This window comes from Fusarium sambucinum, chromosome IV, assembly GCF_050947815.1.
Source record: "Fusarium sambucinum isolate potato_lamoka chromosome IV, whole genome shotgun sequence".
Lineage (NCBI taxonomy): Eukaryota > Fungi > Ascomycota > Sordariomycetes > Hypocreales > Nectriaceae > Fusarium > Fusarium sambucinum.
In genome coordinates, this window is record NC_139291.1 from 1,605,457 (window position 1) to 1,618,551 (window position 13,095).

Below are 13,095 nucleotides of genomic sequence, written 5' to 3' on the forward strand. Positions count from 1 at the left end.
GCAAACAGTAAAAGAGTCTAGTCTATAAGCGACAATGGCGGCACAGCAAATTGAGTTGGAGAGTATGAAGAAAGAGAACAGGAGAATAAACAAGTGGCAATGGAGGGAAGAAGACAAGATTTATAAAGTAAGAAAGAGACCAGGGCAAGAAAATTGATGAGAATATCTAATTAGGTACATCAGGGCAGGAGAAAAAGAGTTGGGAACGGGGGACCTGGGCTAGACTGTCATGTCCCGTGGAGTGATATGGAGACTCGAGTGGAGTGACAGTGGAGTGTCCACTAAACAAAAGAGAGGGCGTGGGGAGAGGAAAAGGACCCTAGTAAAGTAGCATTTTTGGGGTGACGGTGCAGTTGAATGCATACAAATATGCACCTGAATTGGGGGATAAACATGAGAATGATATAACAACTATCACTCAAAGTTCAATAGGAAAAACAGAGTTAGTCGGTCTTTTGGGGAAACAATCTCTTTGTGGTGTAGTCATATGAAAGGTCAAAGGAACAACGGCCCGTATCTTCCATTCTCTCCTGACAACAAAAGAGTAAGACAAGTAGACCCAAACAACGAGAAACCAAGAAAAGATGGTTACAGATTTGGCCCATCCTACTTGATGCGTCAAAAAGAACAAGAGAATCCCCTTCAACCTCGTAAGCACCATCTCAAAGCAGTGTCTTAACCCCAACAATCCTTACGAGAGAACAAGGCAAAAGCCTGCGGGGACATGTCCCAATGCCTGTGGGGAAAACTCCATGGGGAAGGAATCTAAGACGGTGATCTACTTTTGTTATGTATGCCTCGGGGTATCAGAAACATTGACCGCTGGAAGAATAAGAGACGAAACTAGTAGGCCACTTTATGCCCCTTAGACTATAGGTCTTAGACTACTTATTTCTATACCCTAAGACTTAGGAGGCCATTTTTTCTGCTACCCAGCAGGCATGTAAAGCCCTGCCTGATGCAACTGCCACGGCCAAAGAGGGTAGACGGCAAAGATGCCTGTCCTATCGGCCATTGACTTCCAGGCGTTTCAAGGAGTTAACGTGAGTGCATTACATATCAAATCAAGTCAATCATATGCAGGCTGATCCCTGGCACAACTAGTATCTCAGATGCGCTTGTGCTGGGGTGATCCTTTGTTTTGCGGAGAAGGGGACGTGGCTTGTGTGAGGGTAGACTGTTTGACTAACGATAGAGTAAGATGGTTCGGGAATTATTGTCGGTAGAGAAGTAGACTACACAGACCACCGGATGAAGAAGGGCTGTCTAAGTGGTTGACATGGAACTTGATGATCAGTTGTTGACGATCGTGGATCACTCTCCAGTATACTGGGACGGACATTCACTGTCTTTCTCTGTGTTGCTGTTCAGTTATCTCAAGGGACTGTTCATCTTTTTACCCATCAATACCCAGTATTACAACTTAACTAAACAAGATTAGTACTGGCTGTTATACAAGTTGGCACGAACCGTCCAAGGAGAAATCTCTCCGCAACACTGAACCCGTACCCATGCCCAAATCTCACGATTCTAATCTCAATCTCAGTCTCATTGAAACAACCCCCACGAGATATTTAGGGCAGAACAAGTAGGAAAAAAGTCTGTAACGCTTAGAACTCAGGGCGATCGACCGTAGAGACAGAAAGGCGGAATTACTGCCTAGCGTATCGCTGATCACCGTAGAGGTTCCATCTTCTGGGGCAAAAGAAACTTGGAGGGCGCACGTGGTTTGTCGCAACTAAAGAAATTAGTTGTAAGCCATGATGTAAAGCGTACAGTCAATCAGTCGATCAAGGGGACAGAACGCGGTGTTAGCGGTAGGGGAGGAGAGCGAGTGTGCGCTTTGTAATGCTCCGACGGCTACGGCCGAAATGCCAACTTGGCCAAGAGCGAAAGAGGGAGGGAAAAAAGAGGCTATGAGGAGGCACAGAAGAATTGGAGAAATTCTAGCAAGGAGGGTGTGCGTTTATTAAATATCCGATGGTCGACACACCCAATGACAGCATCACCACCTTTGCATCTCACATCTCACACAGACTCAGATAAGAACGAGAATAAGAAACATGGAGAATTTAAACTTGAATTTAAAGATTTCTGGGGTTTATGAGATTCTGGGGTCTGGAGAACGCAGCACATACAATCCGATTCTATCCGAAATGTCTCTGTATCAGAGTCTTTAGATAGAGACGAAATTCATGGACCTTGGGTCTAAATGTGGAACCTTGAAGCATCATATCATCATCGTCACAGACCCAGTTTATATCATATTACGCCGAAGTATCCGTACAGTCAAAGGATTTACGGTTGATCTCTATGCAATACTGAATAGATAGGTTTAAAGCATTGCTAGCCAAGAGTATTTTGCTGTCGTCATGAAATCACTGTGACGAGGAATCCAAAAACCCTTGACGGAAATGACACCAGCCAAGACTTGTTTCTCCAAAAATTGTGTTGTAAAGGGGTAGGGTTTCTCCTCATACGACTTGGAGAAGTTTTTTGGCTGGGCAAAGGACGGGAATAAATTAGGGAGTGCCCTACTCTGTAGAAGACCAAGCAATCCCCTAACAATAAACAACAGCACAGTAAGAACACGAGGACAATAAAAAGGGCCGTTTAGTGTAATAAGGGGGACATGCCCAAGTCCACCTGACTTTATCCTCGGTTGTCAGTCGGCTACAAGACGGGCTGTTAGAAACTGCTGTCGAATGAATGATTGAGCCTCTGAATTGAGCCTCCTGGCCGCTAAGCAGGGGTACTGATAGCTGTTCGGCATGTATTTCTTGGCGGTAAAGCGGCTCTTTGGCCAAGAGACGAAGAAACGAAGTCACTGACAAGTTGTACAGGATCAAGTCTGAATCAGAATATGCTGACAGTAACTTTATGGAAATAATTCTGACTCGAGTTGTCCTTCTTTTCTCCAAAAACACTGTCAGTGAGAAAAGACTCTTTCCAGAAGCAATGGATTTGATCCAATTACGCACAGGGCCCGATCTGCCACTCACATTTTTTAGTGGCTCCCGTACCTTAGCTCCAAGGGGCTCAGCGCCCGGGTACATGATGGAACTGAATTCACATTTGTTCATCACTAATGACGACACCCAACGACTCTACAGTTAAGATTTCTCACTGAACAGAACAGGAGTGTCTCTGTTAGGTATCATCATCACCTCTAGACAAATATTCGACATGACCATCTGCATACAGATACAAACACAACTCATGTATGCATGCATTGCAGAAGCAATGAAATTTGCCCCCCATCATCATCGTCACAACCTGACAAGGTCCACTATTCATCCTTGATCATCGTATGAGTTGGGGATCCATACCATCCAGTCTCGCCACCTGCAAATTCCGCAGGCGGAAATACCACAACTTTTACTCTATCCGAGACACACTCAAGGTCAATTCTGCTGACAGTGAACAAAATCTGCGGATCCGAAGTAGCAATGCAGCTGAACCGAAGAATTTGTCTAAATAAGTAATAAAGAGAGGTACAGCATCGAGAGGAGCCTTACTTGCTTGACCACCGATGAAATTTGTTTCCTTTCTCAATCTCTCACAGAGTAGCTTAGGCCAGCCAAGATCAAAAGAGCCGCGCTAACTGTGCTCTTTCCAGCAAGGATCAGATCTGTACAAGGAACAGAGAAGGTTCAACCGGCAGCAAAAATGCCGTTCACATCTTGATCCTAGTTGCATGCCGGATTTCAATATCCGTGGTCCATACTGGAGACACTTGGTGGTGGTTGTCCACTGTAACCATTGCCCCTGATGAGTATAACAACACCATACCGTGAATTATCCTCGGTTGTACAATGAACAAAAAAGTTTTCATATCCCCTTTAGGTAACTTCCTTTTCTCCGGTTAGTCATCTCTGGTGTTTGTGAGTTATCGTGGCTCTCATGAACTTTGGCGTTGAGAACAGAAATCTGTTCACAGAACATAACCTCGGCCCCTGAACAAAAACCCACGTTGTCGGTTCGAAGAGACACTCTGGTCTAAGCGACATGAGAGTATCCAGTATCCGGATGGACCGGCACTGAAGCAAGTTTAACCGGTGCGCGTTTTGAAGTCCAAGACTTTCTTCTTCAATGTCCCTGAATGCAGCATGTTGGTTGGGCCGGCAGTAGCATGGCTGATGCTACCGTATCCCATCCTCTTGAAAGGCCTGGATAGGGTGTGTATACAACCTCTTTCTTCATTCTGCTTCGGAAAAGCAAAATTCACTTGTAAACATCAAAGTTTGAGGGCGGGCTTCGTATCACTATTATACCCATTGCCGATGCGCGGAGGCGGCTCCGCTCCTGTTCTCCCGCTCGACACTGATGCTTCAGTCGTCGACATTCGTATCCAGGGTTTCAACATAGTCTATCTCTATCATATTGCAAGATTATATGCCAGGTTCAGTCAATCATTTGGTGCATCGCGCGCGGATGAGTTTCTAGTTTAGTTGATAACGTTGTGATATTTCGAAGCACTATGCACCACACCGGTATGCTCGACCACTATAACCTACCAACCCTCGCGACTCGCCAGTTGAGTAGACATGTTAACAGGGCAGATCTTAAAAATATATTATCATACCGGTTCCGCAATCATGCCACTTGATCTGAGATTCAACCATGATCCTCGCATTCGCAAGCACAGACATGTCCATCAACATATCACATCCCCACGGGGCAAAGTTCCCCAGAAGGGCCCTTTGGAACCGATTCATTCAATCTGAGATCTTCATGTATCTTGGTAACATTTCCTGCTTGCCGTGATATCCGAGCTCCACTCTCAATGAGGATTGTAGCTGCATGGTGTGTATAGGCATGAGACGTCCTTACTACTTGCCGTCACGACTCTAAAGAGGAGAGAGTATTCAACTCATTTCTAATGAACGACATATCTACTCCATACTCGATTTGTTTAGCTCACTTACTCCTGTCAAGACTTGTCGCCGATTAATCGCATGATATGTAAAGACATCTTCATTTCTGGTTCTTCCAGAGAACTCGGATGCCACCCACACTAGGCACAAAAGGTTGGGCATTCAGAAGCTACACAGCTCACTAGACACAAATTGTTCGGCATCAAATGCTGTTTATTTTAATCTTTCACTTACCTCTCTGTTCGACATGATCCTGCATGTCACGGAAATCTGACAAGAGAAACTCCTACGGACATCCTATCGGTATGCCTCAGTGCAGGCCATCCTACCCCAGATCACCCCGTTAGCCCCAGTTCCAAGGAATACTCCTTTTCTTTGGCACATTGACGTCGTGCTGCGATGTGCACTCAACGTCTGTCTTCCAAAAGGTCAACATAGCTACAATCTTGAGAAGCTCGAGAGCATGCTGAAAAGGAAGACTTACCAGCACACAAAATAACGTGACAAAGACGTTAGAGTTGTTGACATGCATGCGTCTAGCCACCAACAGGTTCGAGATAGCTTGCGTACCAACCACCAAGACAGTAACGACGATCCATACGGTCAGAGCTGCCTTGTTGAGGACACTGTAGTTGAAGGCGAGGATAATACTAAGGATATCCATCAGTAGAGCAAGAGGGAAGAAAAGGGTTGACCACCAGGTCATATGAGCAGCAGCTGGGAAGATAAGATATCTCCAGCGAACATACAACCAAGCGCAACGGGGACCCATGGAGAAGCAGGTTCTCCAGTTGTTCCGAATAGTGCGAAGGAACTCACCAATAAACTCACAGACAGAGTTCATCTCCACCGAAACCGTCACCTCGGGGCTGTCCAGGAAGAGAGTCCTCTTGTTGCCTTCCAGGAGATAACGGTTCAGGTAAAAATGCTCGTCGCCACTGAGAGGGCCAGATCGTTCAAAGAACCACGTCTCCTTTTCGAATTCATTCTTGAACTTGTCCTTTTTCAGGTGGTAAGTTTTCACCAGAGTTGTAGGGCCACCAAACAGGGCAGAGCCATCCAGACTGTTGACGGCGCGGTTTTCCTCAGCCTGAACACCGTAGTGGAAGGAAAAGAGGTGCGCTTTAATGTTTGCCCAGGCATCGCCTGTGGGTGGGATACGCGCCATCCTAGGGACAGTGACGGCAGCGACTTCAGGGTCATCAAAATGACGACTGGCGGACATGAGGAGTGTGGTAGGCCAGTATGTGCCCTGCTCAGTGATTACAGTCAACCTAGATTTTCCAGAGTCGAGAGTACTCAAAGCGTGAGCAATCTGACGACGTTTGTTAGCTTCGTGCACCGCACCGACGTGGATTTGAGAGAGTCGAAACTCTTGTCTGAGAATCTCCATATGAGACATGACTTCGTCGTAGGCCTCTCTACCGACAACCATGATATAGAGTTGTCCGGGGATATTCCTTAGGATACTTCTGACAGTTGGCATCAAGTTGTCGCTTTGGTGGTCGACGACTGGAAGAATGACAGCGACGTTTTCCAAGAAGATTTTGGGGAAGAAACCATGACGGGAAGTAGTGCGGTATACCTTACGACCGAGGTGATGCAGAAGAAGTCCGAACCAGCGGATAGTCGAGAGAATGATGAGAACGATGGCGAGGGCGAGAGCGCCTGTTTCAGAGAGGAATGACATTTTGGGCGAAGTGCTGGGTTGTTGTTTTTGTTAGTGAACAAGATACAGGAAGTCTGGGTAATCAGGAGTGCTGAATGATACAAACTGTGTGGATCTTGAGTGTCAACGTTACAAACTCTCTGAGAATGATGAGGAGGGGTGGAATCCATTTGGAGGTGGAAGTTAGAGGTTTTATACTATGGAAGTTGTGTTCAAACGCTTATAGCAATGACTGAACATGACTTGCAACAATGGCATGTTGTTTTCACAATAGAACATGTTTGAACAGTCGCATTGGGTATGCTAACTTTTGATGAGGGGGGCTTCTCAAAGTCTAATCGATGCAATGAGACGGTATGTCACGAAACATAGGGCTCTAAGAGCAACCTTATCCTCACACAATACAAAAGCACTGCTCAGCAGCCCACTTATTCTTCCTTCAACACAATTGGGTATGTTAACATTATTTTAGACATTCTTGTTCCCAGAACATACTATACTACCTTGACAACCCTTGCAAGTCTTTGTTGGAGACTAATTGAAGCTTGATGTCATCTCTTATACCCAGGCTGGGTTAGTACTACCAAGAGGAGGATATTGTTGATCATTGGACTTTTGTACCCCGCGAAAGGGTCGGAAGCAGGAGCGGGTAATAGCCGATCAAATCGGCCGAGATTTATTGATTCATTCCCCCGCTTTATCCCCAGACCGAGATCTGAGACAGAGTCTGACTCTGACATGTTTACTACATACCGAAAGAGGAAGCCAAAAGGAGACGGCATTCAACGGGTTGATTCTTGATGTCTACAAGACATTCATCCATTCGTCCATAATAAGACAAGAAGTCATGATCATTAATAATATTCAAACTTAGCCTAGGTAATTGGGCTTAAGCCTCGCGTGGAAAATGCGCCGCCATCCGAAACTTAGATGCACCAGAACTGGGCCCGTTCTATCCCCGGACGCCATTTCCGGGTCCTCTAAGTCGAGCCGGGGTAAGATAAAAAGGGACTCTAGCACTTTTCCTTTCCCCATGACTCCTCCATTCTTTTTCTGACCGATTAATCACCAAAAATGGCAGATCCAGAAGAGAAAAAGACGGGCCAACCTCCAGAGAACGAGATGGGTCAGACGAGGAGGAGTCAAGATACTACCACGACTGAAGAAGGCGACATCACTCAAGTCCAGCAACAGAACCAACACGTCTCAACCTCAGAGAAGGATAACAATGGAGGAGACATGTTTCCCCCACAGAACGATGTTCCACCTCCACCACCGAATGGAGGATATGGATGGGTATGTACAGCCTGTGTCGCTATCATCAATGCTCATACCTGGGGTCTCAATTCGTCTTACGGAGTCTTTCTCGCCTATTACATCCAAAACGACACATTCCCCGGCGCGACCTCTCTCCACTACGCATTTGTGGGATCTCTAAGTATCGCATGCGCCATGCTGATATCCCCTCTTGCTACAATGTGTGTCAGGGACTTTGGCACAAAGCCAACTCTCTTCTTCGGCATTATCCTCGAAACTGCTAGTCTCATATGCGCCAGCTTTGCCTCCAAGATTTACCAGCTATTCCTCACACAAGGTGTTTTGTTCGGTCTTGGCATGGGTCTTCTCTTTGTTCCCAGCGTTGGTATTGTTCCTCAATGGTTCACTACTCGTCGGTCTCTCGCAAACGGTATCTCGGCTGCTGGGTCTGGTCTTGGTGGTCTTCTTTACTCCTTGGCGGCCGGGGCCATTATCCGAAATATCAGTCTTCAATGGGCGTATAGGATCCTTGGAATCATCGTCTTCATCGTCAACATCATCTGCACCATCCTCGTTAAAGATCGTAACAAGATCGTTGGCTCTCGACAGGTTCCCTTTGACCTCAGTCTCTTCAAGCGCCCCGAATTCCATCTGCTCCTCGGTTACGGTTGGTTTAGCATGTTGGGGTATGTCGTTCTCATCTTCAGTTTAGCCAACTACGCCAACTTTATCGGCCTCGATGCTTCCCAAGCAGCCATGGTCAGCGCCATCTTCAACTTGGGTCAGGGTGTCGGTCGACCTTTTATTGGATACTTCAGTGATCGGACAGGGCGTATCAATATGGCCTGCGCGACCACCTGGATGGCTGCAATTCTCGTCTTTGCTATTTGGATCAATGCAAAGTCATACGGACTATTGCTATTCTTCACTATCGTCGGAGGTGCCATGGCCGGAACGTACTGGGCGACTGTTGGGCCGGTCACGGCCGAAGTTGTCGGTCTTGCCGACGTCCCTGCCGCACTCAACTTGACGTGGCTTGTTATCGCTTTGCCTTGCACATTCAGTACTCCAATCGCACTGCAGATCGTCGCAGGAACAGGAAAATACATTGGAGCTCAAATATTTGTTGGGTTCATGTATATCGCCGGAGGACTGTGCCTATTCTTCCTTCGTGGATGGAAAATTGGTGAAATCGCTGAAATATCTCGTGCTACAAACCACGATCCTGATGAGATCACTCGAGTCAGATCCCAGGCTAGCGGCGCTATCAGCATCAAGAGTAGGAGGATTGGACGGAAGAAGATGCTGGGCGAGTGCTACAAGCCTGGTAAGGTTTAGATGGCATACCATGCTGTCGCATCGTTCATATATGTAGATGCAAATGTATATACGAATTCAAGGTTAAGATCCATCGTTAATTATATAGGCAGACGCTGTAACTTATATATTCAATTCTTATATATGTACTTTTATAGCAAATGTTATTGTCCTGGATTCAAATTAATTTGGTTAGGTATGATGGCAAAAATGGGATGCATTGATGCTGACTTCAGAAATGATCTGATTGTGAAAGTCATAACAATTGACGTCTATTATTCATTGCCGAATGTACGGAATTTCCGCTGATAATAATACAATGTAACCCACACGCACACTCACAGCCAATTCATCAACTCCACCACTCAACTCAAGGCATGCGCGGCGTGTGATCATTTTTATGTCAGATGGCATGCTTCGAGCCTATCGCCTGAACACCCATACATCTATATCATGCGTAAGACCATCCAACAACTTATGTTGGCATGGCACCTCTTAAAGTCTTCTTACGCTTCCAGAGACGAGTAGGTCGCAGAGCCGCATCCGTATAAATTGCGGTCTTTAAGTCCATTTATAGCGCTCTAAACTTATCCGAGTATACCTTACAAGCATCACCCAAAGCCCTATAAAGAAACGCCTAATACTTGACCTCCATATACACACCACCAATTGTTTATCTAGTACTCAACACAACCAAATATGGCCCCCAAGACAACTGTGCAATATTGGAAATGTGTTGGTCATTGTCCCGATGTACTGTTACAGAAGCCACTTACTAACTATGGGGACCAGTGCAGTTGTTCTCAATATTGGATTTATGACCTGTATGTCGCCTGTGTAGATTGTCGTCATCAGAGATGCCCAGGATGCGAAACTCAATGGGTCAGGAGCAAGTGATGAGGTGCTGAATATGTCTGCACTGTGGTGATAATATCAGTACAGAATTCATAATATCTTCGTCGTTATGCTTCCTTGTTAATCATGCTGGGACGGAAAACTTATTTGTAAATCTTTTAGAATTTGGTGAATTTGATGATTTTCAGAGTTTAACTAACTGACTTTTCTCCTCACTCTGCAGATAAAAGTAACAATAGGTAAAGTTAAGGAGAAACTTTGTTCTCATAATAAATAAGTATAAAATGATCATCATGGAGAGGAAACTTATCCGGCATTATTCTTTGTTCGTTCACCTGGCTAGGTGAACAGATGAAAGAGAACAGGGTAGACACGTGATCTGGCGTCGCGAATGCCTGGACCTGAACGCGCTCCTCGCCCCGCAACATTCGCGATCTTAACCTCACGTCATAATTCTACTTGTCAAATATCTTGTATGGAAACGTGAGCGACGTCGTGTCGCACTTGGATGCCCGGAGATGTGGATCCTGGAGAACTCCGAGGCCTTTGAAGGTAAGAAACAGGACCTTCAAGCTCAACGTACTCACCCAGTCTAACCATCCCTAGGCCGAAAGCTATGGTTGCGACCAGGGAAATCATATCTATTTGGCCGAACCGCAGCAGAACGTAAGTAGCCATCTCTGCAGATTATTATTGCAGGCTGACCTGTAAAATAGCTGGCCAATTGGCTATATCACACAACACCATCTCGCGCAAGCACTTAACCATCACAGTCAGCCCCGTCGAACCAGGCCAGTCACACAATCCCTCGAGTCGCTCTACCCTCACGATAGAAGACCTCGCGACAAAAATAGGCACCGTCGTCAATGGAGAAAGAATAAAGGGTACACAAAAGGTGGTCGAGGGAGACAAGGCCGAGTTTACTATGGGAAAATGCCCAAACAAGTTTAGGTAATTTGTTTCATCCCATCTGGTGTTACTCCGCTTACAATCTACATGCAGCATCTCGTGGGAACCAATCGTCTTCGCATTTTCGTTTACTAGCAAGGAACTTCAGACGGACCCTTTGGCGACCCTTAGAGAGAGATTTGAACAGCTCGATATTAAAATCGTGCACGAATATGTAAACACCACCACACATGTTGTTTCGAAGAAGCGAAACACTGCCAAGGGACTGCAAGCCCTGATAAATGGGAAGCATATCGTCACCGAGACTTTCCTCGACGCTGTCGTTGAAGCAGGGACTTTACCAGAAGGTGCAGAGCCTACGGAGCTAAGCCCACTGGAACAAGACTTGATCCAACACTGGCCCGACGCCCTGCAGCACTTGCCTCCTAGAGGTGGTGAGCCTGTACAGCATCCCGACTCGACGTATGCCCCAGATACGGGACGGAGAGATATTTTTGAGGGGTACACTTTCATCTTCTACGACCAGGTCCAGTACAATAACCTGCTAGCACCCGTTACGAGTGGCGGTGGCAAGGCGTTGATACGTAAAGTCGTACCGATGGAAACTGAAGTGGACGAATTTGTGCAATATGTCAAGGGTGTCGCTGGAGAAAAAGGCCTCGGCGCTTTTGATGACGGCAGCGAGGGCAAAGGCGTTGTGGTCGTACGCTTTATACCCTCCAAGGGAGCTACCATCGACTGGTATGTTACGTTCTTTCAGACTGTGTCTTTAAGATTGGACCACCGTCCCATTGAGCAGAGTGAATTTTTGGAGGCGATTCTCATCAAGGACGCGAGTATTCTTCGACGACCTCTTGAAGTCGAGTCTTCACACAACACTCAAGAACCAAACCACACTCAACAAGAAGCCGAAGTATCGGGCGGCTCGCAGAATCTCAACATGCAAGCTCAACCCTCACAGCCAGCTGAAGAGACACAAACTGCGCCTCGTCGAGGGCGAACGAGGAAAACCATCAAAAGACGGTTCGCAGGGTTTGACGATGAGAGCGATATTGATATGGACAGTATCCCTCCAGCCCCAGTCCCAGCCCCTGCACCGGCTCCAGTGCCTGCGGCTCGGCCCAGGACCCGAACCACTGCACAGGTACAACCAGAAGAAGAAGAAGGATTGTTTGTTTCTCAAGAAGTGGATGTCCCTCCGGAGCCTCAGCCATCTAGCAACACTCGTTCATCGCAAAGGAAGAGAAAAGCCTCACCAATACCTGAAGATGGTCTCATGGATGGTATGACAACAGCGGCAGAGAAGTTCAAGCGTCAACGGATAGAAAGAGGCGAAGATATGAACGAGCCACCTGAGCAAATGGAGGTCCAGAAAGAAGAGGCAGTCCCAACACCAAAGAAGAAAATCAAGAAAGAATTCGATATTCTGGCAATAGCTGCTCAAAACAAAGAAAAGGAAGAAGCTCGTGCTCGAGCAGAGAGAGAGGACCTGGCGAATCTTCCCGACGACGTTGACTTTGCCGAGATTCGCAGACTCAACATTGTGGAAGAGATGGAGGTGCGACAGCCCGCCCAAAGCCGCACTAGAGAACAAGATATCCGTGATGGAAGATGGAACCCTAAATGGAACGGGATGAAGAACTTCAAAAAATTCAGACCGAGAGGCGAGGTAGCAGGACGACAACCAGCGAGGACCATTGTGCCCCTGATAGAAGTCAAGACAAAGGAGTATGGCGTTGGTGACGACTACTGGCTTGAGGACGAGTCAACAGATCGCAGGAAGAGCAACCCAAACAGAGAGACACAACTCTCAGCCCCGTCACCAACTCCTGTTTCTGCGCCAACGCGCTCTCAGAAACGAACAGTCCCCACCATTCTATCTGACAGCAGTGACGAAGAGGACAGTGGAATTACACAGCGATCATCAGCGCCAGCAACACGAACACGCGGAGCGCAAGCCGCAGTGTCGCAGTCGCAGTCGCAATCACAATCCCAGGCCAAAACAAAGAGCCAAGCATCCCGGACTACTGCCACCAGCCAGGGAAGCAAACGATCTGCAGCAGAACCTGCTGCTGGACAACAGCCTCCAAAACGGGCGCGACCAACGAGACAGACTGTGGAAATCGCCGAGAGTGATGACAGTGACGATGAGCTCAAGTTTCGGTTTGGCAAGAGACGATAGAGACCGGACTCTATGGGGTATCTTTCTAG

At 46.9% G+C, this 13,095-nt stretch overlaps 3 protein-coding genes across 3 annotated transcripts; 2 read left to right on the forward strand and 1 right to left on the reverse strand.

The window, feature by feature from the left end:
* Positions 1-5,220: 5,220 nt before the first annotated feature.
* Positions 5,221-6,567, reverse strand: FSST1_000580 (uncharacterized protein; the record flags this gene model as incomplete). Its single annotated transcript, XM_083232112.1, has 1 exon — positions 5,221-6,567. The coding sequence occupies one exon, from the start codon at positions 6,565-6,567 to the stop codon at positions 5,221-5,223; it is 1,347 nt and encodes a 448-aa protein (XP_083090762.1).
* Positions 6,568-7,620: 1,053 nt separating this feature from the next.
* Positions 7,621-9,141, forward strand: FSST1_000581 (major facilitator superfamily domain-containing protein; the record flags this gene model as incomplete). Its single annotated transcript, XM_083232124.1, has 1 exon — positions 7,621-9,141. The coding sequence occupies one exon, from the start codon at positions 7,621-7,623 to the stop codon at positions 9,139-9,141; it is 1,521 nt and encodes a 506-aa protein (XP_083090763.1).
* A 1,352-nt stretch (positions 9,142-10,493) lies between these two features.
* On the forward strand, positions 10,494-13,066 carry FSST1_000582 (uncharacterized protein; the record flags this gene model as incomplete). The annotated part of the gene is made up of 4 exons (XM_083232135.1): positions 10,494-10,527; positions 10,582-10,641; positions 10,692-10,926; positions 10,978-13,066. 4 exons carry the CDS (start codon positions 10,494-10,496, stop codon positions 13,064-13,066), a joined length of 2,418 nt encoding a protein of 805 aa, XP_083090764.1.
* Between the last annotated feature and the right edge of the window lie 29 nt (positions 13,067-13,095).